Below are 26,423 nucleotides of genomic sequence, written 5' to 3'. Positions count from 1 at the left end.
TGTCCTGACTGTGAAGAACCCCCTACGTTGCTTCAAATGAAAGTTCTTTTCTTCTAGTCTAAAGGGGTGGCCTTTGGTACGGTGATCCTCTTTATGGGTAAAAAGGTCCCCTGCTATTTGTCTATAATGTCCTCTAATGTACTTGTAAAGTATAATCATGTCCCCTAGCAAGCACCTTTTTTCCAGAGAAAACAACCCCAACCTTGACAGTCTACCCTCATAATTTAAGTCTTTGCACAAATTATACTTACCAGAAATGAAAATTTGGCCTAAATGTTTTAATATTCAGAAGGATATTACAAATGTTTCCATAATCCACATCCACATATACAACAAGGTCCTACTTAGTATTTTAAAGATCTCCGGCAGCAGAGATATGAATAGGATGGAGATACAGAGCTCGTCTCAACCCACAGGGATTGCACAAAAAGAAAGGGAGCTCAAAAATACATACTATTAAAGTGTGAGATAATTGGAACTGATAACAATGTAGCATATGCATTTTAGATGGAGAATACTTAAAACATAGGTCTAAGTTGCCTATTTAAGGTATTTATAAATTTTTCTTACTTGATACTGTAATTCCAGAACGCACACACTGGTCTCTGTTCCAGCGTCCCAGAATCATTCTACAACACAAGAGAAACCCGGGTATAGGAATAATTATTTTAATAGGAACATACTTTATATCATACCATCCCTACTGTTGTGCAAGTAAAATCTGGGAAACTGGACACCTCCTTTAAAAATATTTGCTTTTACCTGTGTGCTGACACTTAAAACCTATTCACTTTATTTCTGCCTCTTGTAGAATAGTAACGTACCTGCTTAAATAGTATGTTTACCATGGTAAAAAGTATACAAAGGAAGGAACATTGAATCTGAGATGATTTGATGACTATCTGACTCTGAGTCACAAAGCCTCCACCGAAAACATCTCACAAGTATGAAGCTTGTTAGCCATTTTTAAAATTAATCATTAATATTAAATCAAATCCAAAAAGGTTAAAATAAATTTAAGGGAATAAAGCTGAGGATTATTTGCTTTCAGAGATCCCAGCCTTTCAATATCAGCTTTATTCAACTTGTACCAATTTTATTCAACTGCCAAGAACTTAGTTTTAAACTGCCAGATGTTCTTTTGAGTTAGAATTGTAGATTGTTATCTAAAGATCTTAAAGGCACAACTGTCTAATATGAGGTCATGACTGGGTGCAGGCACACATAGTGGATTTTGCTGAGAAGCACAGGCCATGAATCCACTTGGTGTGGCAGTAGCCTAAAGGAGAAGGAACGGAGAAAAGGATGGAAATACAGAATACCAAATCTTAACTTCTTAGCTTGTAAAATTAGCTCCAAAACTGGCAGCAGGTTCTGGGGTTTAAGTTCTCTGGCTATCAAGACACCAGATAAGGGATCCAATACCTGTTTCAATAACTGCTGACAATAGTGGTAAAACCCCTATTAACACTCTTGTTTTCTATTTGATCAACATCAAAATAAAATGTACCGAAAACATTTTTTTCTTTTTTATAAGGGAAGCAGACTGTTTCGAGATACAGTTTTTTACATTTATAATTAATAAATACATAATAAATAAATAAATGTTAAATCCAGATCCTGGTTGGATATGGAGCATTTAGTTCAGATGTATGTTTAACCTTATGTTCTCTGGAGAACACCCAGTGAAGATACAAAATAAAACTCCTAGTGTTTCTCAGCACTGGCAGAAAAATGTAGATATTAATGAAACATAAGGCTACAGTCCTTTTGTTTAATGCTTCATGCAGTCAAAGATGCTTTAGCCTGATACAGGTAACATGATAGAATGCCGCATACTGTAAACCAGCACTGCAGCTACCATATCAGAATAAAAAAAAAAAAAGGAATGTTCATTGTACACAATAAACTATGCCTTTATACTTTACTTTTAAATTGAGAATAACTATAGGCTCTCTGTACCAGCCTTGAATATACTTATGTTTAGCAATTACAATTCCCTATTTGTGCTTTTTTTCTAAGGGATACTAACCCTATTCTCACCAGTTCTGTTTTTTATTTTATGGCGAACATAATAGTGAACTTTTTCTTTCTACTGTGAGCATTGTTTATTCTTACAGGTATTTTGCTCCTTTGCCACAGACGGTATTGTACAGAAGTGCTGATTTCTTGGAATCCAACAAGTACAGTTGAAGAAATAACAGCCGATCCAAGATAGGTGCCCATGTACCTTGCAGAAAGAAATAGTGTCAGCCAAAGATTTATTTTGAATATCACTTTCACCTCAGATATAGGCGATTTAGCTGCCTATAATATCCAATCAAACTTAAGTTTAAGCCTACTATATACTTGAAAATGAAAGCTGAGATCTGAGGTTGCAATGAGCAATTCACTAATTAAATCATAAGGGCTAATAAGAAGTCCAAAGAGCAGAACTTGAGCCAATTTGCCATGTTTTTACCCACACTGCAACATTGTTTTCCAGATCTTCCATAAAATTGTGCCATCGAAAACCTAGTTCAATTTTGCATCAGACAATGAAAGAATAAAGACTTATGCAGTCAGTAAAATGGCATGCAAATGTGTACACCTCATGCCTGCAAGGGATGGGATGACGCATAGGTGGAATATTGGAATGCACTTACAGTACACTTCAATCGCACATGAATCATTCAGCACAATAGTGAAGGCCTATAGGTATGGAAACACAGGGGTATAATATAAATAGTGGGATAAATACAAATTTCTTAAATATAAAGCTTGTTTTTTAAATGAGCCATGCAGTGGCAGGACTACCAGGGGAGCAGGAGGTGCAATTGGGCCAGGGCCCGCACCCCCTCAGGGCCCCCTGGCAGCTCGCAACACGCCGATTTCCGGGTAGATAATTGTGTTACTGGAGCCATGTTCAATACTAGGTTAAGTCTAATGTCATTCATGTCATTCGACACAATATTTTTGGCACAATATTTGCACAGGATTTTTTTCTTTGCTATTCGATATTCTACATTTCTAGGTTTGGTTTCACTTTTTATTATTGATGGACTGATTAGCACCGTGGATTTTGCTTTTAAAGAACTTGGATTTCAATTTATCGAATATTGAATCATGTATTCAACTTAACTTTGTATTCTGGTATTACAGTACCCTCTAGTGTCTAAAATGACAAACTGAAAGACAATAAGAACATTAATACTGTTTATACAAGTACCTGATAGATTTCAGTGTGTAGGCAAGATATAACAGCAGATTTTGAGTTGGCAACCAATAGCCAACAGTATACAGGTAGGAGATCCATTATGCAGTAGGCTCGGAATTTCAGAATGGAATGTCTCCCATAGACTAAATTTTATCCAAATAATCCAATTTTTTAAAAAAATGATTACCTTTTTCTCTGTTGTAATAAAACAGTACCTTATTCTCAAACTAAAATATAATTAATCATTATTGGAAGCAAAACCAGCCTACTGGGTTTATTTAATGTTTAATTTGTTTTCTAGTAGATACACGGTTCCAAACCTCTGGGGGCCCCCCGCGTGCATGCGGCAACTCTGGGCCCACGTGCACGCATGCGCACATTCACAAGGTCCGGCACAGTTGGCTTTTTATGGGGGGCAGATCGGGGGGGGTGTTGGCCGGTCCAGTCCGTCCCTGGAGGGACGTGTGTCGTTTTTTCAACCTAACTTACTTTGTTACTATGTTATTTCAGGAACGGCAAGTACATTTTTGGCAGAAAAGGTGTTAATGAAATGCAACTTCGAATAAATGTATACTCTCCATATCACTGAAGTGGTGCTAGGCCTTTCCAAAAGCAGTGGTATAGCCTGGGCACCCCATTCATAGCAACCATCCCTTGCAGACACAAGGTGTACACATCTGCATGCAATTTTACTGACTACATAAATCTTCATGCTGTCGTTCTTTGGGCACCTCTTTCATAGAATTCTAGCACTTCCGGCAGGAGGGGATAAATGACCCTTCAAATTTCCATATTTTCAAAACACTCCTAAACCAGCAACTATTCTTCTCCCTAATATTTATTATTTTATTTTGGGTATTCTGGGTACAGTAGCCTGACTCACTTGTATCCTCCATCAGATACTGCAGAATTTTCAGGTAAGATGTTACAGTTGTATCCTCCAAATAAATGTCGGAATGCATCAAAATCAAACCACGTGTTCACCACTTTAACATCCACATGATCTGAAAGAGATAATTTGCATATTGCATACTTTTCACATACACATGAACATGCCATTTTGTTTGATTCGCCAAACAGCTTCTCCTTAAAAATATTTCCTTAATTTTTGGGTTTCAAATTTTAAATCCACGTTAGTGTTTTTTTTGGTAGAATTAAAATAGTGATTAAATTTACAGATTACAAATTCCCTTATCTGAAAAACCCCAGACCCCAAGCATTCCGAATAATAGATGCAGGCCCGGACTGGCAATCTGTGGGTTCTGGCAAATGCCAGAGGGGCTGCTATAAGGTGCCATAGAAAGTCAGTATTTAGTGGGCTGGTGGGGGCTGTTTGGGCCTCTGTGTGGGCTGATTCGGCCTCTATGTACCTGAAATGTCAGGGCCTATTATATATCAGTCCAGACCTGAATAGATGTCATAAATGTTTATAGCAAGCTGATGCACAGCATTAGCTAAAAAAAAATGCCAATTCGGTAGTGCTGTATATGCAATATGCTGGGGGTTGGGCCCCATTATCGACAAAACAAGCTTTATTAAAGGGAAATAAAATTCTTTTGAGAGTAATTGTTGTACATAATGCTTTGTGTGTAAATTTCCTAAACACCCTTTACCATTGGAACCCATAAACTCAGACAAAACTAATTTGACCCCATAACTAATCTCATGAGTTTCACTCATCATTAATAGCCATGGGTTTTAGTAGTACAGAACTGCCATACATGGAAGGCACAGCTATATGAATTAATACAATGAACATTTCATAGTTTCTATCGTCTTTTATCCTAATAAATTTGTAACACATCTTTCATACCTCCTTTTGCAATTCCTTCAAGTTCTTTCATGGGAACTGTGATTTGATCCACTTTATCGGTACCCTGCTCCCTATAGAAATGACTGTCGGCATCCAGATCAACTTGTCTCACTCCAACTTCTGTGAAGGAATACAACAAATATACTGTTCAGCTGATCAAGATTTCCCTGTTGGGTTATAGTTTCTGCCTATGTAACTAATAATCTAGTCTACCATGAATTAAAATGTGTTATTATTAGCATTATATAGGCACAATTCTTTAACTAGTAACAAACCACTGGGCGTAACAGCTGGCATTGCACATGTTTAAAATGACCACCTACATGCAAATAGAATTACAAGCAGCAGTCCAACTAATTGCTAGCACCAGCAAGTGCCAATGAAAATTTGCTACTTGTTCTTGGGAAAGTATCTCAAGAAGTGTTACCTATCTTCAAATTAACAAACAAGGGAAAGTTGTGCTCACCACTAATTTTTAGAACCATTAGGCGGGGGTGCAATGAGACTGTGACTACAAAATTCATATAGACAAATACAAGAGTCCTCTGCACTCAACCCATTATCAATATACGTAGGACATTGAGACATTTTGTGCCTTAACTACTAAAAATGCCTAACCGTTTAAACAATTTTTAAAACCATTAGGCAATGAGGGGTACAATGAGATGCCAGTTTTATGTTGGACTAGCCATACCAGGGATAACTGACGTAGTTGCCCATCTTAAATATATTGCAAACAATCCCTGTTTTGTTTAAAGGGTAAGGCATTTTTTAGTAGTTTTAGGCACAAAATGTCTCAATGTCCTAAACATATTGATAACGGGTTGAGTGCAGAGGATCTTTTGTATTTGTCTATACCTATCTTAACATTCCCATACAGATTGGACAAAAGTAAAACACTAAGCTAGTTCTCCTCTTACACCAACAGTCACAAATTAACATCTTACAAAGTGACAGCTACAATCACCCATTGTTATTTGTCAGTGAGACATGATGGACCTCAATAGGGAACATGGGAACAAATAATCACATTTTAGAACGTTGTTTCCCTTGGCATGGCTTTCTACTGCAAGGAACAAAAGGAACTGATAGTTTATCAGGTTTGCTGAACATTTTGCCCTAAATATGAGATCTTGTTGTTGTTTTTTAAACTTTTTAAAGTAAAAGAGGAAACAAACCAATATTCTTGTGGTAGATAGAAATCTCTTTCTTCTCATCTGATAGTATCTGTGACAGACTGGAAGCCATTTTCTCAACATTACGTACCAGGGTCATAGGTCCTCTGATGATCTAAAAGAAAAATTTGTCAGCACCTTTCTCAAGGTAGGCCTTTACGATTATATGATGATTTTGCTGTGGCTACACAGAATACCAGAATATGTAGTAAGCTTCTCACATGAGAAGCCACGGTTCATATGACCCAATTTACTGGTTCACCTTTAGGTGTACTGGAATGAAAAAATATTAAATGCGGGTAATGCTCCATATACATATATTCATTTTTATGCATTTAAACTGCTATATAACTTTCTGGAGTGCAAAGGAACTAGGGACAACCTTAAAGATAAGAAATATAATATTAAGCCTTTGCCACATACCGGGTTAACATCAGACCACAACATTGGATCAGATTGCTCAAGAACTGCCCCAGTGACTTTCACAAAATGATGGCTTAGTTCCTCAAAATCCTCTGCACTACTTTCTGCTTCAATATCGGCGACTCCCTTTAGGAACTGGATGACACTAAGAAGATCGGCTGGGTCCTCCAAACTACCTTCTGTCTCCATAACTTTCTCAATAGCCTTCAAAGACGTTGAGGCTTCTGAAGCATTTAATTGTTGGACACCACCCTCTAGAAGATCTTCAGAAATCTAGAAGAAATTACATACATTATGCAGCATAAGTATTCCTGAAAAGAGCCTTTTGGGATCTACAGAAGAACTCTATTTAAACACATGAACCTTGAATTATATATATTGTCTGCATATTCAGAAGGCAAACTAATGGAAATAAAGCTCTTCTGTGCAACACTAGACATTAATTCCACCAGGCTTTGTTTTCAAGATTTCTTATAACCCTATGCTGCAAAAAGCCTGTAGAGTTCATATATAAGTAAATGGCAGATGCCCATATCCCAATTTGAAGATATTGTGGTCTGCGCTGGGCTTAGCCCAATAATTCTAAAAATTCAGGGTTTTCGGGCGATAACCCAAAAAAAAAATCGAGCAATTCAGGAATAAAGTCCGCAAAATTCGTACGAGTTCGGTTTTCTCTCGATTTTTTTTTTCTGCGTTCCAATATTTTTGATTTATTTTAAATACATGGAGGGGAGTTCGGTCGAGCTTTTTTTCATAAAAAAATTAGATAAATTTGGATCCTATTAAATAACCCCTTTAGCGTTTACTATTTGGTGAATACAATTCTTTCACTTTTTCTGTGGTGAGCTCTAAACTCAGCCTCAGCCTTGTCTCTTCAGAGAGGGAAGATAAAACCAAATACTTTTTTCTTCTGTTCTTCCTGTCACCACCCCTCACAAATATAAAAACAAGGCTTTCTTTTAAGAAAACAATATGATAGGGTCTTTGGAATGCATTTGTTCACACACTGAAGAATTTATATGAAGGTTGCACATAGGAACTCATTGTATTAGTAAATGTAGCCTTATTCTAAAGTAGCTGCATGCTGTGTTCGAACACAGAGCAGAAAGTTAACCTGACCACATTAAGGCTTTTAATAGGGCACTATAACAACAGCATAGCATTTATTCACCACTGTAGTCCAAAAACGTTACTTTCTAAATTAGTAGGGTAATAAATTCTCTTGGCCACTTAACATCTACAGGGTTATGTCTCCACACATACAATAATGGAACAAAAAGGGAGGATTATTAAAGGCTTCCAGAAATGCACTTTAAACCACTCTTAGTTTCATTATTTATAAAATGCAGAACTATCTAACCTGATCGCTCACGTTATGGCTGCCCAACAACAAACTTCAGCTTGCCAGATATTCCTGACAAAGAACATATTAGTTAAAAGCAATTGCTCATCAGAGATGCACCTCTTCAACAATGCTTACCTAAAACACACTCGTCTCAGCTGGCCACCCACACTTGAAAATGTAAATATCCACAAGGTGGCAAACAGATTTGCTAAAAAGGGAATTACCATAAACACGAGACACTATTTGTTGGCTGTAAACCCCTTTTCTCAAATATACCTGGCTATGAAGGCCTTGATATATATATAACCCATTGTTTTATGGCGGAGCAAACAGTTTAAGTTGAATTCAGAAAACCTGTGTGATGCCTTTTAGATCCTTTCACCGAGCTCTTTTTGCCTCATTAAAAGAATATCCCACTGTTGTTAAGAACTGAATTCTCCCTTGATATTCAAGTGTTGTTTTTCAGGACCCTACAAGAAGTGTGGCCTGGGACAGCCCACAAACAAACATTTGTTTGCAGAAATTTTTCATGCTGAGGAATAATTATGCAGTAATTATTAAGTCTGTCTCTATAATGACACCAGAGTTTCATGGCTAGTTGAGTAATGTGTTAGTCAAAATGTGTTAATTATACAATCTGGAAAAAAAGAGAAAGCCTACACTAATGATCCATCATGGCCACACCCTGATACACCCAACCATGTACTAATTTACCCTTAGATCTCTGACACGGGGGCCTTTTGTTTGCCAATGCCAGGTGAAAAACAGTAGCAGGCAAAATGCCCCCCACCTGTCACTGCTCCCTAAAGCTCACAAGTGTGCCACACAATGCACACATGCAATTCTTGCAAGTGCTACTTTTGCTGCATGAGTTTATCCAAGGGTTGTGTGCACAGAATAACATGCATATAAGGTGCAAACTGTAGAAAACAGGCACACATTGTGCCAGTTTTTTTAGCAATTTGTACTTTGCCCCACCTTTGTAAATGAGGTTCTATGTATTGCATTAGTTCATAAATCACGATGCACATTAATTACAGTATTTACTTTTAAAAATGCAGTTTATACGGTAACTTAGCATATCCTCCTACTTCTATTGAACTAAACATTCTCTGGAAGCTAGGGCTGTAAGGGTAAAACTACATGGGAGACTTTGATCAAATTTTGTGGGTCCGATTTGATCTGATATTGGCATCCAACACCACGCAACTCCATGCATTTGTAGATTAGTAGGATCCTACAAAATTTGACCCCCCTGTAGCTAAAATTCAGATAAGTGGATGTTGGATGGTGTAATTTGTTTATGCATCTACAGCCGACAGTCAATGTATTCCAATGAAAAAAAGGTTGGTCAGACACCATTAGATTTTGTCATCTAACAGTCGTGTCATGTCGATTGTACATTTTTGTATCAATCTCATTATATTTTGACCCATGAAACTACATCCAACTTGTAGGATGCATTTTGTCAATCCAACACCATCCTACAAAATCTCCAATGCAGTTTATCCCTAAGGGGTAATTTGGAGTTCTGACTCTTAACAGAGATTCCATAAAGATTGTGCACTATTCTTGAGAACTGCCCTGCTTCCACTTTGTGTAAGATTTACAGCTGACTGTCTTAAGCTGGTCATAGACGTAATGATCTGATTCGTATGATTTTCGGACCGTGTGTGAAGAGTCCAGAATGCATTTTTCGCCCGGCAGAGATCGGTCGTTTGGTCGATCGGACAGGTTAAAAAATCTCTGTCGGCTGCGGGTAATATCTCAGCATGTATTGTCGATTGTACGATTTTCAGAGGGAGACTGTCACTAGCTTTGGTCGGAAATAACTTTGTACGATATCTGTCAGGGGCAGAACATCGGCTGATCTGTTCTTTTGTACTTTATTTGATCGGAATGGTTAGTGGCAGGTCGGAAGATGGGGAAGTCCGTTCGCACGTTGATTCATACGATCGGATCTTTGCGTCTGTGGCCAGCTTTAGTCTTTGAAATACGTTAGGACTTGCAATTCCACAACTAGGGATCACACAACTCTGAGTTCTGCACTAATGCTTTTGGTTTGTTATTATTTTGAAACCTTTGGCTGGGGTTACTATGTAGGATACTGTTCTTTGCATGAACCAATTCTTTACACTATTTTTTTTGTAAATTATATTTACACATCAGCATCTGTCATGGGCATTTTAGAAGATCGGGTCAAATCCCAACTCCTCTCTCCCTTTTGTCTCTTTCAAGGATTAAAATTTTACAAAATGTTACCCTTGTAAGAAGTGTCTTTTCTTCAGTTGCAACAGCAGACACTTTGATCAGACATAAAGGGAAGACAGGAGACTACTGGTGGATCAGAGTTGTGTAGGAGTGCTACTGGATGCCTGTGTCACACAACCATATTTATTGTGATTTCTAGTAATGGCAGTGACCAGAAGATTTGCAAAGAATTGAGAATCTACTTACCAGAGTTCTGTTTGCGACAGCATTTACTCGGCTGGAAAATGTTCGATCGCGATTCATTTTGTTAGTATTTTTCAGTCTCTGATATAAATCTAAAACCAAAGCAGCCAAATATCAAATTATTGGCTTGTTATAGTTAAAAATTATTTTGCAGAATGACATTATATATGGTACCAAGGGTCCTTAACTAAAAAATAGTGTGCCTTCCAACATACCATGTGTGTAGTAGCAGATGAAGGGCAATTTATTGCCACAGGGACTGTAGTCGACTGCTCTGTTCCTGGACTGCAAAATCTGGCAATCCATAGAAGTACCTTTAAAAAAATCAGAGCATAAATGTGTGAAAAAACATTTGATAATGAAACATTTAGTCCAAATCTAACCTACAATTGGACAGTTCAACAGATGCATTATTTTTTTTTTATATAGGGAGATACAAAAGTTTTGTCTGCTGGCATAAAATGCACTTTTCAGCTATGGACTAACTATTTAGTCTATCCCCTGCAATGAACAATAAGCTAGAATCTAAAACCACTAAACTGTTTCATAAACCTGCTGTTCCCACTGGATTATTGTTGTTCACCTCAAGATGAGGTCAACAATCGTTTGCAGAGCATTTTCTTTTATTTGTTGTAACAATATGTAGAGCATCCACTTAAATGATCAAGGATCAGTACACTGTGAAGTTACATATATACATTACAGAGCCCTAAAAACAGACTTAGGTATAGCCTTATAAAAGCAACCTACATCTGACCGCATTCATGATGTTCCCAACAGACACCCAGATATTTAAGTACAATGTTGATCCAAGCTCTGTCTCCATTACCAGTGGCAGTGGGCAAGGAATAATTTCTCATCCATCTTAGAAAATCACTGTTTTTGTAGCTAGTGAGAATCATTTATCATTCATTTATGGGATACTTTGCCGCAGAGTATTAACCTATAGCAACCAGAGATGTTCTATCATTCATCCTGCATTAGAAAGAACAACCACTAGTTGCTAACTGGTTTGTATAGGTCACTGCCCTTGTGAAAATGTACCCATTGAAAATAAATTAGTCCCAATTTAGGGTTTGCTCTAGGAAGTGGGAAGGTAATTTGATTCACCCAGAAAAATATATATCAGGCATCATATGCATCAGGAGGCATAGATGTGTAAGTTCACATTACAGATGTTTTCGAAATGTTGTTTCTTGTAGCTGCAGTTTTATAAATGCTTACTACTTTTTACACAACTGCCAACAACTACTTTAATGACAGCCATTACTGATCCACATGAAATAGGACTCTGGCCTCCATGTTCCATGCATTTTGTCTAAATTCTCTAAAAACAAAATACTCCTTTCTCCTGTAACTGTGTAGTTAGATCTGTTAAGACAAACTGAACAGAAAACCAGTTTCATAAGGAGTAGGAAACAGCTTGTATGTCCCCCACAACCTGTTCTGAGGATTATTTCAGTATTTTATTTGCTTTGTGAGAGAACTCTGACAGCAGGGAGCACATACAAAAGGCTTTTACGGTTATGTTTATTGAACATCCTCATGGATTCTACTAACATAGCAAAGGTTATGTAAAAAATGACTATATAATTCTTTCAGCAGATTCCAGTAATGGAAACAAATTCATGTATAATCGTATATATTTACTTAGGTCACTATTTAGGTTAAACACTTGCAAAGTAACCCCTGCATTATATCCCCAGGTCGGTAAAGGTTTTCCATTTACTATCAAAAGGGTTATATTTTATGAATAAAGCCCAGTCAACAACACTGTTGAAAACCTGATGGAAAAAGACAAACACCGCTAACAGATGCAAACCAATGACATTCCAATGGGGCTCTGCTCACCAGACCTCAATGCATATCAAATTATTTTTATATGTCCATTACAACTTTAAGGCATTTTGTACTTGTCACTATGAAAATACATTTTTACAACTTTTGTAATGATTGAACCGTAGCTTAGAATATGTTTTTTCTAGCAATGTCTCTTGCTGAGGCAGGGCGACAATGATGATTCCATGTAAATCCTTGCAAGTTAAAGCTTATTGTGAAAGGAGGGCAGCATGGCAGGAATAGACAGCATTCATTTTATTAGGGAATACAGGGTTATGGAAGTACAAGTTGATCCAGTGACTGGTCTTGAAGTTAGGAAGGAATTGTCCCCCTCTGAGGCCGATTGGAGAGGCATCTGAAGGGTTTTTACCTTCCTCTGGATCAACTAGCAGCTAGGCAGGTTATATTTAGACTTAAAGGGTTGAATGTTATGGACATGTGTCTTTTTTCAACCTAACTTACTATGTTACTATATTTTGTAAGAGGGGCTTTGTCTCCTTAGAGCTGTAACAGTCAAATTCTTACCTGGACAAACAAACTGAATGTTCATTTGAAGCAGAGAAGGGTCGATTTTAAGCTTGTGTGACTTCCAGCTATATACAATACCCTGCACGATGGCATTGCAGGATCTGACCACTTCTATTTGCTCATCACTGAGGACTTTCATCCAAACATTCAAGTCAGTGATGTTACCACTGAAGGACTCCTTTGCTTTGAATGTTCCACCAAATGAATCCTGGTCTTGGCCAATAATAAATGATCCCCCCTGGATAATATCCTGGGTGGTAGATATTGTGCTAGAAGCAGCTTTTTTTCCATCTGCATAAAATGCCCAAGTGCCATTGAGTTTTTGCCATGTGGCACAAACATGATGCCACTGCCCATCACTGAGGAACAAGGTGGAGTATGGCGTGTGATGCCCATGCACTATTATAGCAAACTGAACAAATCCTTTCTCGTTAGTGATACCACGCAACTGGAATTCATTAAAGAAGTCTGGAACAGCATATGAGAAGACTGTGGCAAAATCTTGATGTGCCTTTTCCCACTGAATATAAGCGCATACTGTGATTTCTGGTAGGGGTGGGAAATCCACCAGCAGCTTTGCATATTTAGTATCCGTCCTATTTTCAAACACGAGGGAGGTAAGTGTTCGGGTCCCTGAAATAAAGCACAATACATATAGTTGCTGAAAATACGAGTCACTGTGTTAGGCTGTGCAGGGATGGAGCAGCATCTCTGAGCCCAGTGCAGTGCTCAGCTCGGTACAAAAAGGTATATTGAAAAAAGTGGTGTTTTAGGATAACATTTACATTTTTTAAAGGACATAACAATATTTCTCTATGTGTGAATAACAGTGGTGCTGTAGATTGTATAGAAAACAAACTCACGTGGTTCAGTCGGCCCTTCCTGCTTCAGCCATATAGGGAAGTTAATCTGTTTCGATTGCAAAAGTTTTGCCGGGATCTTTTGGCTGTCTTTTGACTCAGAGAGCAAAGAAGCAAATTTATACTCGCATAACTTCTCAGCCTGCCATCGGTCAAGGGGTTGACTTACATACTCATACACACCCTCAGAGGTTTCAATAAACGTAGCAGTGGAGTCTGTGCCTGAAACCACATACAATTATTATAAATCAAAGAAACTAAAGCTCAACACAAACCTATAAAAGACATTACTTACATTTTAGATCCGGCAGATGTGTACTCCATTCATGTTTTCAAATTCACATATTTGACTTAATCATATCTGTATCTACTAGGTACAGATGCACATACTGTACCAACAACATCATGCCCCATTTTTACCCAATAAGATCAAGAAGACCTCAGTCTTGAGCAAGAGGACAGAATTAGGCATTTTAGCTCAACAGTATGGAAGCAGAATAATTTTCCACAAGCCATATGTTTTGCCCAACTGGAATTCTTGGTAATTAAGACTACCAGGGATACACTGGTACACTCTTGTGATCAAGATCTCGTCTTGTGATCACTGCAATCTGCATTTCCTTATCAACACTTGTTTGAGAATGTGAGGCTATAAAAGGTACAGATCCCCATAGCTGACCAGTAGCCAGCATGGCAATAAAGTGCAGCTTCTAAAATAGAACTGTCTCAAAATAAGAGATCAAAGGACTGGGCTACCAACATAGTCCCTAGGCTAGCAATTACTGCACACAAAACTATATGAACCAATTGTGGATGACAACAATGTGTAGCAGCTTAAGTAGAAATACCTACCTTGATGAGTCTGATTTATCTCAGGTGCTGCCCAGCAGCTATACCAGCCACAAATCTGAGAGGAAACACAATAATGGATAAGTAATGAATTACTAACACTATCAGTCATGTGATGCAAGAAAACCCCCTACAATGCTTATATAGCCGCAGCTGAAACGTAAGCATCTAAATAACGGTTTTATGATTGGAGGTCCTTGAGCTCAAAGTGGCCCTCTAGAGATTGTCTTCCATCCTACCAAAGGATTCATATATACACCATCATTTTAATATGATTTCAAATCTGAACATCAATAAAATGTAGAATTACCCAACAACATAGAAAATGATGGAGAGAACTACTTTGAAGAGTTTTGGCAGCTACAGTCTACAGCTTTTTAGCAAGTGAGGGAATACAGGGTTATGGAAGATAGCTCATAGTACAAGTTGATCCAGGGAATGGTCCGATGTCATCTTGGAGTGAAGAAGGATTTTTTCCCCCTCTGAGGCAAATTGGACAGGCTTCAGAAGGGCTTTTAGCCTCTCTCTGTATATGTATATATAAATATACAAGGTTGAACTTGAAGGACATACAGTATGTCTTGCTTCAACCTAACTTAATATGTTATGTTTCTGTTAATGTAGTAAAAAGATTTGTATTAAACCAAAGCTATATGGTGCTGTTCAAATATTTACGTTGGCATACAGCAGTTTTGATAAATATCACTATATTTCATGGGGAAATAATGAAAATGATCCTAGGAAACCAAACTGATTGGCTAACACTTTAAAATTAAAGCCTCTTTAGAATCAGGTGGTTGAACTTTATATCTAACTACCTTGGAATGGAATTATGTTTGATTTTCTGTGATACCAACTCAGTTGTGCCGAAGTGAGTCTATTCCGTTTCACTGGACTGTTGGAGCCAATTTAAGACAGAAATGTTATTTTCTGTCTCTGCAACACAAATATATTTGTAAACATACCTAATAGCACATGGGGAGGCACATTTATCAAAGGGCGAATTTCGAATTCTAATAAATATAATAATATACTCGAAATTCGATTAAGTGGGTATTCGATACAAAAGTCTAATATCTAAAACTTGCACTCGAAAACTCTAATCGAATTCTAATTAAATTGGGCTAAACTTAAGTTTTTGCTCCGAAAATGTCAGGAAGGCTAGTAACATGTCCAAATTGGTCCCTGGACCACCCCCATTGATTTATACATGAACTCGGCAGGTTTTAGGTGGCCAATGTTTAAAGGGGCAGAGTTTGATAAATCTCGAAATTCGAATACGAATTAAAATTCGAATCGAGTTTGGATAATTGACAATTCGAATTTGAGAATTTCGACCATTAAAAAGTTCGAAAATTTGAATTTGAATCTGCCCACTAAAGTCGCTGGTGCTCTCAGATGCTGAGGATGATGCAAACTTACTTAGATGCAAAACATTGAGAGCTTTGTGATGTGAATGTCAATGCATACTTTGTAGATTAGAACATTAAATTGTCAAAAACAAAGGGTGTAAGAGATAATACTTACCAATAGTATGGAAAGTAAGCAGGTTGTTTGTGCTGGATCCCAGAATGCGCCCATTTTGTTAAAGTCTCTGAAAACAAAATGAATATATGTTAGAGCTGTCCAGAAAAACATAGAATAGGAGTAAAACCTTGGCTTTTATCATTTTGTCGGAGGGTGTCAGTTTATCCGCAGACCACATCCTTTGAAAAGTATCAGCTGGTGATTTTTACTACAACGTATCAACAAGCTGAGTGAAACTGATCCTAGTGTAAGAAATAAAAAATAACCTTTAAACTCCAACAGTAACCCAATTACAGGATCAGTCATTAGCTATTTAAAGTGTTGCCCCATATGTAACTTAGGAGCAGATTTACTAAGCTCGCGTGAATGTTTGATTTTCAAAAAGTTCGAATTTTGAAATAAATTTTTGGGTACTTCGACCATCGCATAGGCTATATTCGATCATTCGACTTCGATTCTAAGTAAAAATCGTTAGACTATTCGATAATTGAAGTACTGTCTCTTTAAAAAAAACTTTGACTTCATACTTCACCAAATTAAAGCTACCAAAGTGCAATGTTAGCCTATGGGGACCTTCCAGAGTACTTCTCTAAGTTTTTTTTGGTCGAATAAAAATCCTTTGTTTGATCGCTTAAAATCGTTCGATTTGAGCGTTTTTTATTCGACTGCAGGATTGCCAAATTTGTTGGAAAAACTTTGATTTCAATAATCAAAGTTTTTTAATTCGATGGTCGAATTTCGAAATTTTTTGTACTTCGAAATTCGACTCTTGATAAATCTGGCCCTTAGATTTGTTTTCTAAAAATTAGAAGTGTACAAATTATACTGATAAAAGGTCAGCATTTAGTGAAAATATAGGTTACGGGCTTACCTATTCAGAAGTCACATTGCCATTAATAATATAATTTCATTGTTTTACACAGAGAGAACAGGAATTTTTGTACATACCGGTAACTGAACAACAATATTAAAGAAGGGCATTTTAAAAAAATATGAATAGGAAATACTCAAAGGGGTGAACTTAATGGAGCTGTCTTTGCTGGGATGCTGGAGTTTACTGATCACCTCAGGGCACCCCTGCTACAACTTTACACTTAAATGTCATGATTTTAGTCACCAAAACAAGTGTACGAGTACAGGTAAGGGACCTGTTATCCAGAATGCTCTGGATTTTCCAGATAAGGAGTCTTTCTGTAATTGGCTCTACTAATAAATCCTTTAAACATCAATAAAACCCAATAGGATTGTTTTGCACCAAATAAGGATTAATGATATCTTAGTTGGGATCAAATACAAGTTAAATAAAATGTGTATTTTGCCTTTTTTTTGGATTTTGTGGTCTAAAATTCTGTCAAAAAGTCTGTGGGATTAATTTCAATAAAGAGAATTTGAAAGACAAGTACAAGGTACTGTTTTATTATTACAGAGAAAAAGAAAATCTTTTTCAAAAATGTGAATGGAGTCGGCCTTCCTGTAATTCGGAGCTGTCAATGGGTTTCTGGATAATGGATCCCATACCTGTACTGTAAAGTGCAAAACCACAATTTGCCCAATTTGCGATGGGATACACACCGTACAATTATTTTTGCCAAACTGGACCCAATAGTACAGAAAATAAAAATTCACATGTATATTATTTGAATACTCAGGATCACTTACTAGAGAGAAGAACATACCGTAAAGTGGGAATGCATGTACATTTAGGTGCATATTTATGAAAGCTTGAGTGATAGAGTTTTTTTTACTTTGAATGAACTCGAAACTCCAATAGTATCTTATTTAAGAAAAAACTCGAACATCTAAAAGTCAAACGAATATTACCAACCCGAATGTCAGGAATAGTGATGTCCGGGTCGGGATTTTCCTGACCTGCACCCACCCACCACCTGCGCCCGCCTGAGCTGACTTCTGGGTTCCTTGTATAGACCCGCCCATGATGTCAGAAAAGGGACAGGGCATGCAGATGCGCGTCTACAAAAGTTCCACTGTGTGCTTACTCATACTGTAGGTTTAGAATAAGTTCCCTTGGGGGGGGGGGGGCATATTCAATCCTGGAATAATCTTATTGAGCAAATATTGGTTTACAAGCAATTACATAGCCCATTTAATAGTTATATTTTATTGTAGGAAGTTATAGGATTATATTTAGTGGATCACCTACATCTGCAGTAAAAAACAAGGCACGCCTTCCCCTGCATCTATTAAAACCAATATGGTATAGCACCAAAACTCTCCTATAGCAGTCTCTCACGTATGGCAAACCCAAACACCAGGGGAGTGATTGGATTCCTCTTTAGGCATGGTCTTCTGCCTATAACAGCCACCTTTGGCTTTGGGCCTCACCCTCAGCTACTCGGTGCTGCCAGGATTTACCACTCCAGAATACAGTACTCCCACAGGGGCAGGCAAAGGCGCCAATAGTATACTCTCTCTGGGAAGGAGCTGGACGTAGTCAGACAGGCCTGGTCAGATAATAGTATTGATAATAGAATTGTGAGACAAAATTAAGGTCAGGAACAAGCCGGGGTCAGAACCAGGAAGTCACACAGGGGACAGGAACAGGTATCAGGAGTCAAAGCAACAACAATCACATGGAAAGAGCACTCAGAACACTTGTGAGCAGATTAACAAAAGGTGAAACAAGCCATACCTACTTGGAAATATAGGGATTTCAATAGCAGTGAATCAGGACCTGAGCAGTCTGCTCATATAGATAAGAGATAATGTAGACAGCATTAATAATATCAGGTCACAAGTTCAAGCCCAGGCAGTTTGTTACACTTCCTGACTAAACCAGAGCCCATCACAGAGATTGAACCACCACAAACCCTGTCACTCACAGCTCACCATCAGGGATCTGTACTTGTACACTTGTTTAGTGTAGATCATCTACTGACAGCAGTTTCCTAAAACACAGCCTTCTCTCTTTCACACACAGAAAGACCAGAGAGTCTCATACTCTCCACACAGGCACCACCAGCGGCAACTCTATCATCAGGTTCTTGCCGATTCAAACCCATCACACAACTATTCCCTAATTAGTTAACCTTAACCCCTTTTCTGTCACACATATAAACTTTCTCACACTTCAGAAACCCACAAATTCCTGTATATATATTTGTTCGGCCAGCTTTGTCTCAGTAACCCATAGCACCCAATCAGCAGGCACAACCAATCAGCGGGCAGCATTTACTGCTTGACATCTGATTAGTTGCTATGGGTTACTAGATATTAATAACTGTGAAAGCTCCCCTGTCCTACTCTGCTAGTCCTTGAGCACTGTATCCAAGTGATAGAACAAGAAGATTTAGTGGATTTTTTTGATAGACGGCCACAAATGATGAGCAGTTCAGAAATATTCCAACCTGAATGTGACCTTTACCTGCTACTTCTGAATCTGCACCTAACCCAGCCAAAAAGCCTCTTCTACTATGATCCACACCTGACCCAATGCCCCTCTGATGCCTCCTATATCACCAGGATCATAGGGGAGGGCTCTGCATTATCACAAAACCAAAGTGGAGGGCGCCTTGCTTAAATTATTCCTTGCTAAAACTTGACTTGCGAAAATTTGCTTTGTGGGAAAAAAAACTGATTTTCGCAATTTTTCAGCCGAAAACTTCAGGGTATTGCACAATACCCAGCGCACATCAAAAAAATCCTTGTGACTTCTCCCATTGACTTATATGCAACCTCGACAGGTCCGAAATGACATACAGTATTTTCTGATTCAGACTTTTCCATCCTCAGGGTTAAATAAATTCCTAAAAAATCGTGAAGTCTGATTTTATAAAAAAAAAAACATTACTAATTTTTTTCTGTATTTTTGCATTCGCAGTTTAGTAAATAACCCCCAGAGTATGTAAATTGCCAGTCTGTATTTTTATGCATCAGTATAGATCCACTTAGAGGATGAACTGCTTGCAAAATCACAACAGCAACATTTCACTTGCACTTCATTGCTTTGTCTTCCACTAATATCTGACCTGGAGATACAAGGACTCATGTACTACCAGCAGGCAATATGCAAATTGCAAATACTGCCACAATTTGTCATTATATTTTTTTACAAGCACTTGATTTTTTCTTTTTTTCCCACAATGTCTGCAGTATGCATGCCTTGCAAAATGTTGTGTCCAAGCTACAGCACTGGCTAACAATTTCAAGTTGAGTGTCATGTAGGCATGCTGCGGAGATTTCCTTAAAGGGATACTGTCATGGGAAAAAAAAATTTTTTCAAAATGAATCAGTTAATAGTGCTGCTCCAGCAAAATTCTGCACTGAAATCCATTTCTCAAAAGAGCAAACAGATTTTTTTTTTTATATTCAATTTTGAAATCTGACACGGGGCTAGATATTTTGTCTATTTCCCAGCTGCCCCTGGTCATGTGACTTGTGCCTGCACTTTAGGAGAGAAATGCTTTCTGGCAGGCTGCTGTTTTTCCTTCTCAATGTAACTGAATGTGTCTCAGTGGGACATGGGTTTTTACTATTGAGTGCTGTTCTTAGATCTACCAGGCAGCTGTTATCTTGTGTTAGGGAGCTGTTATCTGGTTACCTTCCCATTGTTCTTTTGTTTGGCTGCTGGGGGGAAAGGAAGGGGGTTGATATCACTCCCACTTGCAGTACAGCAGTAAAGAGTTATTGAAAGTCACATGACTTGGGGCAGCTGAGAAATAGACAATATGTCTAGCCCCATGTCAGATTTCGAAATTGAATATAAAAAATCTGTTTGCTCTTTTGAGAAATAGATTTCAGTGCAGAATTCTGCTGGAGCAGCATTATTAACTGATTCATTTTGAATTTTTTTTTTCCCATGACAGTATCCCTTTAAGCTGGCCATACACACATATATCCACTCCTTTTAGTAGGCCAAATTATGCTGAAAATATGGATTGACCCCTGGTTTATGGATCAAATAATCAAAAAGGGCCTATGGAGATGAAGTGGCTTAGCTTTAGTCATCTTTAAATTATGTACTATGTGGGTAGAGGCAGGAATGCTCTATAAAAGCATTAAATATCTTTAGAAAATCTGCTCTTTCGTAGGTGATTTTTATATTAACTTCCCCTTAACGTCTCTTTAATTAGGAGTTGGGGGGGCTACAAGGAAGATACTTCTCTTTAGCTCTGGGATAAAATGAGTTAATCTGAAATGGTTCAGTCAGGACACATGGGGAGATCTTGCTGAGCCCATTTGAAAACAAACAAAAAAAAAGCTTGATTGTTTTTTTATAATAAATCTTGCCTGGCTGCTGGACTGGACAGCCCTATCTCCCAGCAACCAGATGCCTTCTCTTTTTCACAGCAACAAAAGATGTGGGAAAGGGATGATACAAGCATGTTTTTTTTCCAGGGTAATTGCGAAATATATCAAATCCAGCTCTATGTTTACCTTTAAAACAGTGGCATATTGTCTGTGAATTTTACACAGAAAATCAGTTTCTGCATCCTTTTATTTTTATATAGGTGACTTGTCTGAATATATATCTGTACTTGGGCTTAGCATCTTGGAACTAACGAGACGCTACAATGACCATTTACGAGTGTAGGAAAGAATACATGCTTTGGCTGCTCTCAATTAAATTGAGTCAAATGTTTAGAAAGGTTTTCTTGGGAACAATAACTATGCTACTGTTTTTTATTTCACACGTATAAAAAGAGAAGTTAGAGAGGCTGTGTGCCACTATAACTTCTTTGCCCACCAGATAGAATAATGCAGCGGCAGTGTACAGGTTAGTCTCTTTAAAATATTTCAATATTCTCTTTTGTAATCCCACTCGTAACCTCTATATCAGTGCACTTTGGTGTATATACCGTATGCTTCCTGCTTTATTTAAATGATGTCCCATAAGTCACAGAAACAGTCAACATTGACAGTTTCATCACAACCTAGAAGTTGCTAATATTTTATTTAGTAGTACTGATTATTCTCATCTCCAGTTCATTATTGGTTTATGCCTTATCCCTTATGAACAATTGATTATGATTGTAATGTGTGCCATGCAAAATGGTTCATGCAGCTAAAGCACTAACTGGATCCCAGGTTTATCATTGGACACCTGCACTATGGTACCAATCAGGGAGCAGGATCAAAAAGTAGAAGGTATGAAGACAGGGCAAAAGGTAAAAAGGGCATCACTTGAAAAAGTAATCTGCCTAATAATTTCCCCACTGACAGTAGCGTATATGGTGGGCAGTTTCCTCTTATACAAAGTATATATAGTAAATAATTAACAGTTCTACTCAGTAGAACAATGCCCATATATACAAGATTACTGCAAACAAATTTGTACAAGTCTTGCATAATGTAATGTCATTCCTATACACTAAAAATCTGCTTTTTGTAGAAGATGGTAATAGAAGTTGGGTGCTAGTTCATTAATTGTGATGTGAGTGAGATGCTAGTTCCCCAATCACTCCATGAGATATATGTTGGCATACAGTGTCCCTTGACATGGTTTTATCATGGAATGGCTGATGAGGTATAAGACTTGGATTAGAGCTGCATGATCATCTTGAAATTATTCGCTTTTGTTTTCTTTTTATTTGTTTATTACTAACCCCCCATGTCCACATATTTCTAATATATGGGGACCTGCTACGTCACAGACTGATCTCTTGTCCTGCACAAACCTACTAAACGCCCATTAATCAAGCTTCATTGTGCTTTTACACAATAGCAAAGACGCACACTGTGCACTACCAGATAAAGAGCCACATAAATACCAAAAGCAGTTTGTTAACCAACAAAGCCCTGCTTTCTTAATGTCCCACTAAACTCAAAAATGTCTATGTGTAGCACACAAGAATGCATACGTCATACAAAGTTTTAGGTTGTAGCTTCGTACAGGCTACATACAGAGTTGTGTGCGTTTCCCAAGCAACCCCCTTCTGTTCTGGTTGTTTAATAGATTCAAGAGGATTACTTTGTTTTTTGATAAATGGTTTAGTCAGGTATTGTTTCACCATTCCTTGCTTAGACAGAGGGTTGTACCAGAGCCTTAAGATGGCCATCGACACAAAGATAAAGTCATATGAATATTTGTTTTGTACGATTTTCTGACCATGTTTAGATCATCCCGACATTTTTCATGCCATGGCGATTGGTCAGGTTAGAAGACTTCTGTTGGCTAACGTTAATATCTATGCATGTATATCTGATGACATCAATGGGAGATTGGCACTACTATTTGTTGGACATAACCTTTGGACCATTGTTGTATTTGAATTAATGGCCAGAACATAATCTGATTTGTTCTTTTTTTTTACTACTTTAATCTGAATGGTTAGTCGGGAGATTGCTACAAATGGACATCTTCGGACAGAAGGATATTTCTGCACGTCTATGGCCAGCTTTAGCACCTCAGTATTTCTATTATTAGTTGTAAAACATTTTAAAGGCACAACAGTTCTGGTGCACAACTACCGCACAATCTGTACACACAGTAACAAGGTATCTGATAATTCATGTTGATAAAATGATTAACCATACCATATTTATAAGCAAGGTCCACAATTTATATTGTACATGCTTCCATAACATATTCACCAAAAGCCTTCTTAGGAGGCATAGTTTTGCTTTATTCCTTTAAGAACTACCACACTGATTGTCCCGAGATACAGCAATAATTAAGCACTTTAAAACAAACTAAGCAATATTTAAAAAAAGATTTTGCCAGTAAAGAAACTAGCTGAAGATTCTTACTTGTTCCCCGTTCCATTTTCTATTACATCCTTGAGGGTCTGTTTTCTGGGTCTGTAGGGTTTGGGGGAGTAGGTTAAAAAGACAGGTACTTTTGTAGTGTAGGAGTTTTGGAAAGAGACAGGGGGAATGTGAAAAAATGTTCCTCGGTCTTCTTTCCTTTTATTTTTCCTAAACCTATAAATTACTTAAACCCATAGGCAACATCTAATTTGATCTTTGAGTTAAAATGACAGATACCAAATTTATCTGATGCCAAATTATATTGTGTTAAACAAAAAATGTTTTCTGGTCAACCCTATTCTCAGGCATAGTCTTTAAGTCACAAAGAGAAGATATGTGGTATAGGTAACGGTCAGTCTAATGTACCATTAATTAATGTAGATACATCCGAGTAAATGAATCAAAACAGTACTAATAGCCACTAATATAAAAAGTACAGAGGCAACTTTGACCGTTGCAAGGAATAAAAAAAAAAAAAAAAAAAAAAAGGATTTTAGCATATTTACAACATTCATGAATGAAATAGTGTTCTATTGATTCTATGCAAAAATTTAACTGAACAAATATAAAAACAGGTTGTGTGCTGGGCACTGAAATAAGGCAACTGAAATGATGCTGCTGCAGATCTGAATTAGCAGGTTTCTTGCTGAAGGACAATGATCTGCATAATGGAATGGAATAATTTTACCAAATTCATGAAAAGTCAACTTACCATGAGGATGTTGTGTTCAGGAGGCCTGTGTGTGCACTTAGTACATCCAAAGAGAAGTGAAAGTCCAAAATGTAGAAGCCATCAGTCCTGTTTATGTGGTTCCAAACAACACACACACGCTTTTTATCTGCCTTTTCACTCATAGGCTATTCATTTGTTATGCAAATGGCATTCTTTCTGGGCAGCTCATTGCGTGATCAAAAGGAAAGGCATGAAGAACCAGTGAGTGGCCTCTCTCTCTCATGCAGACTACATTCTATAGGGTTATGGCCCTTCTTAAACCCTCCCTGCATGGATGAGAATACAAGACACAGTAATTACTTACCATCACCGCAAACAAATTGCAATTAAATTGCCCTGGCTTTTATTCAGCCCACTTGTGATTCTCCATTTATCCGTTATTTCTATTTAAAAACTAACCATTTTACGATACAGCCCGAGACAAGAGTAAGCAAGTGACAATGCTCCAGAACCTGAAGTCCCAGAATCCTCCTTCTAGAAACTGGAAATGGCTAGTTGCCTGCCTCTGTCCTAAGAGAGCGGAAGGAGAGATTTGTGAGTATACAGAGACTATATATTCATTTAAATGTGCCAAATAAATATAAAGAGATAAGTGCTATTAGCTGTGGGGGTTTTTTTTACCCATAATTCCATTGTAATTGTGGCCAAGCTTCATACACTGCAATTGTATTTTGAAGCAAATCAGGTACAAGTTGTGTCTTGCATTTTCAGAGCGGAGGTTGCACTTTTCCTGCAATGGGTATTTCTAACTAGGGATGTAGCGAACATCGGAAAAAAAGTTCGCGAACATATTCGCGAACTTGCGCAAAAATGCGAGCGGTTCGCGAACCCCATAGACTTCAATGGGAAGGCGAACTTTAACATCTAGAAAAGACATTTCTGGCCAGAAAAATGATTTTAAAGTTGTTTAAAGGGTGCAACGACCTGGACAGTGGCATGCCAGAGGGGGATCAAGGGCAAAAATGTATCTGAAAAATCTGCCTGTGTGTGCTTGGAAGAGATAGTGTAGGGGGAGAGCTGTTAGTGATTTCAGGGACAGATGATAGTAAGTTTGCTGGCTAGTAATCTGCTTGATACTGCTCTGTATTGGAGGGACAGAAGTCTGCAGGGATTTGAGGGACATTTTAGCTTAGGTAGCTTTGCTGGCTAGTAATCTACTGTTCTCTTTAAACAACTGCCATACGTTGACCTTGTAGGCATTGTTTGCCCAGTTTTTTTGGACGCAGCCACTGAAGCACAGTTGCCAGAAAAAATATGCCATATAAATGCTGAAAATAGTCATTTTTCGCCATACGTTGACCTTGTAGACATTGTTTGCCCAGTTTTTTTGGTTGCAGCCACTGAAGCACAGTTGCCAGAAAAAATATGCCATATAAATGCTGAAAATAGTCATTTTTTGCCATATACGTTGAGTCAACGTATGGCAAAAAATGACTATTTTCAGCATTTATATGGCATATTTTTTCTGGCCTCTGTGCTTCAGTGGCTGCGGCCAAAAAAACTGGGCAAACAATGCCTACAAGGTCAACGTATACACTACTACAGCGGTGGATACGGATTACGTAAAATATATTATGGCTGCTTGAAAAAAGTCACTCCGGTGTTTTTTCTGGAGACGGTAATATTATGGATATTTAGACAGAATGTGAACAAGGTCACACAGCTAGATGGCGGGTTGAAGAAAACAGTGTGCAAATAATGCCTACAAGGCCAACGTATACACTACTACAGCGGTGGATACGGATTACGTAAAATATATGAATGCTGCTTGAAAAAAGTGACTCCGGTGTTTTTTCTGGAGACGGTAATATTATGGATATTTAGACAGAATGGGAACAAGGTCACACAGCTCGATGGCGGGTTGAAGAAAACAGTGTGCAAATAATGCCTACAGGGCAAATAATGCCTAAAAGGTCAACTTATACACTACTACAGCGGTAGTAAAATAAAAAAAAGTAAAATAAAAAAAAAATG

The 26,423-nt window shown here is 37.8% G+C and overlaps 1 protein-coding gene across 2 annotated transcripts in view; it reads right to left on the bottom strand.

Moving 5' to 3' along the window:
- The window catches only part of LOC108698872 (adhesion G-protein coupled receptor D2), an 81,631-nt gene extending 56,928 nt beyond the window's left edge, over positions 1 to 24,703 (bottom strand). The window contains exons 1-14 of one of the 2 annotated variants that reach the window (XM_041572492.1): positions 24,429 to 24,703; positions 23,717 to 23,767; positions 16,010 to 16,076; positions 14,486 to 14,540; positions 13,637 to 13,855; positions 12,771 to 13,406; positions 10,622 to 10,720; positions 10,410 to 10,498; positions 6,608 to 6,880; positions 6,188 to 6,299; positions 5,010 to 5,129; positions 4,080 to 4,200; positions 2,119 to 2,230; positions 571 to 629 (exon numbers count right to left, since the gene is read on the bottom strand). In XM_041572492.1, coding sequence (XP_041428426.1) covers positions 571 to 629; positions 2,119 to 2,230; positions 4,080 to 4,200; positions 5,010 to 5,129; positions 6,188 to 6,299; positions 6,608 to 6,880; positions 10,410 to 10,498; positions 10,622 to 10,720; positions 12,771 to 13,406; positions 13,637 to 13,855; positions 14,486 to 14,540; positions 16,010 to 16,063 — 1,949 coding nt within the window. In that variant the 5' untranslated portion in view covers positions 16,064 to 16,076; positions 23,717 to 23,767; positions 24,429 to 24,703. The remainder of the gene's footprint in view (positions 1 to 570; positions 630 to 2,118; positions 2,231 to 4,079; positions 4,201 to 5,009; positions 5,130 to 6,187; positions 6,300 to 6,607; positions 6,881 to 10,409; positions 10,499 to 10,621; positions 10,721 to 12,770; positions 13,407 to 13,636; positions 13,856 to 14,485; positions 14,541 to 16,009; positions 16,077 to 23,716; positions 23,768 to 24,428) is intronic. The other variant, XM_041572491.1, reaches the window with a different exon arrangement.
- Between the last annotated feature and the right edge of the window lie 1,720 nt (positions 24,704 to 26,423).

The sequence above is a fragment of the Xenopus laevis genome, chromosome 8L (genome assembly GCF_017654675.1).
Source record: "Xenopus laevis strain J_2021 chromosome 8L, Xenopus_laevis_v10.1, whole genome shotgun sequence".
Taxonomy (NCBI): Eukaryota; Metazoa; Chordata; class Amphibia; order Anura; family Pipidae; genus Xenopus; species Xenopus laevis.
Note: the sequence above shows the minus strand (reverse complement) of the source record. Positions and strands in the feature narration are given on the sequence as shown.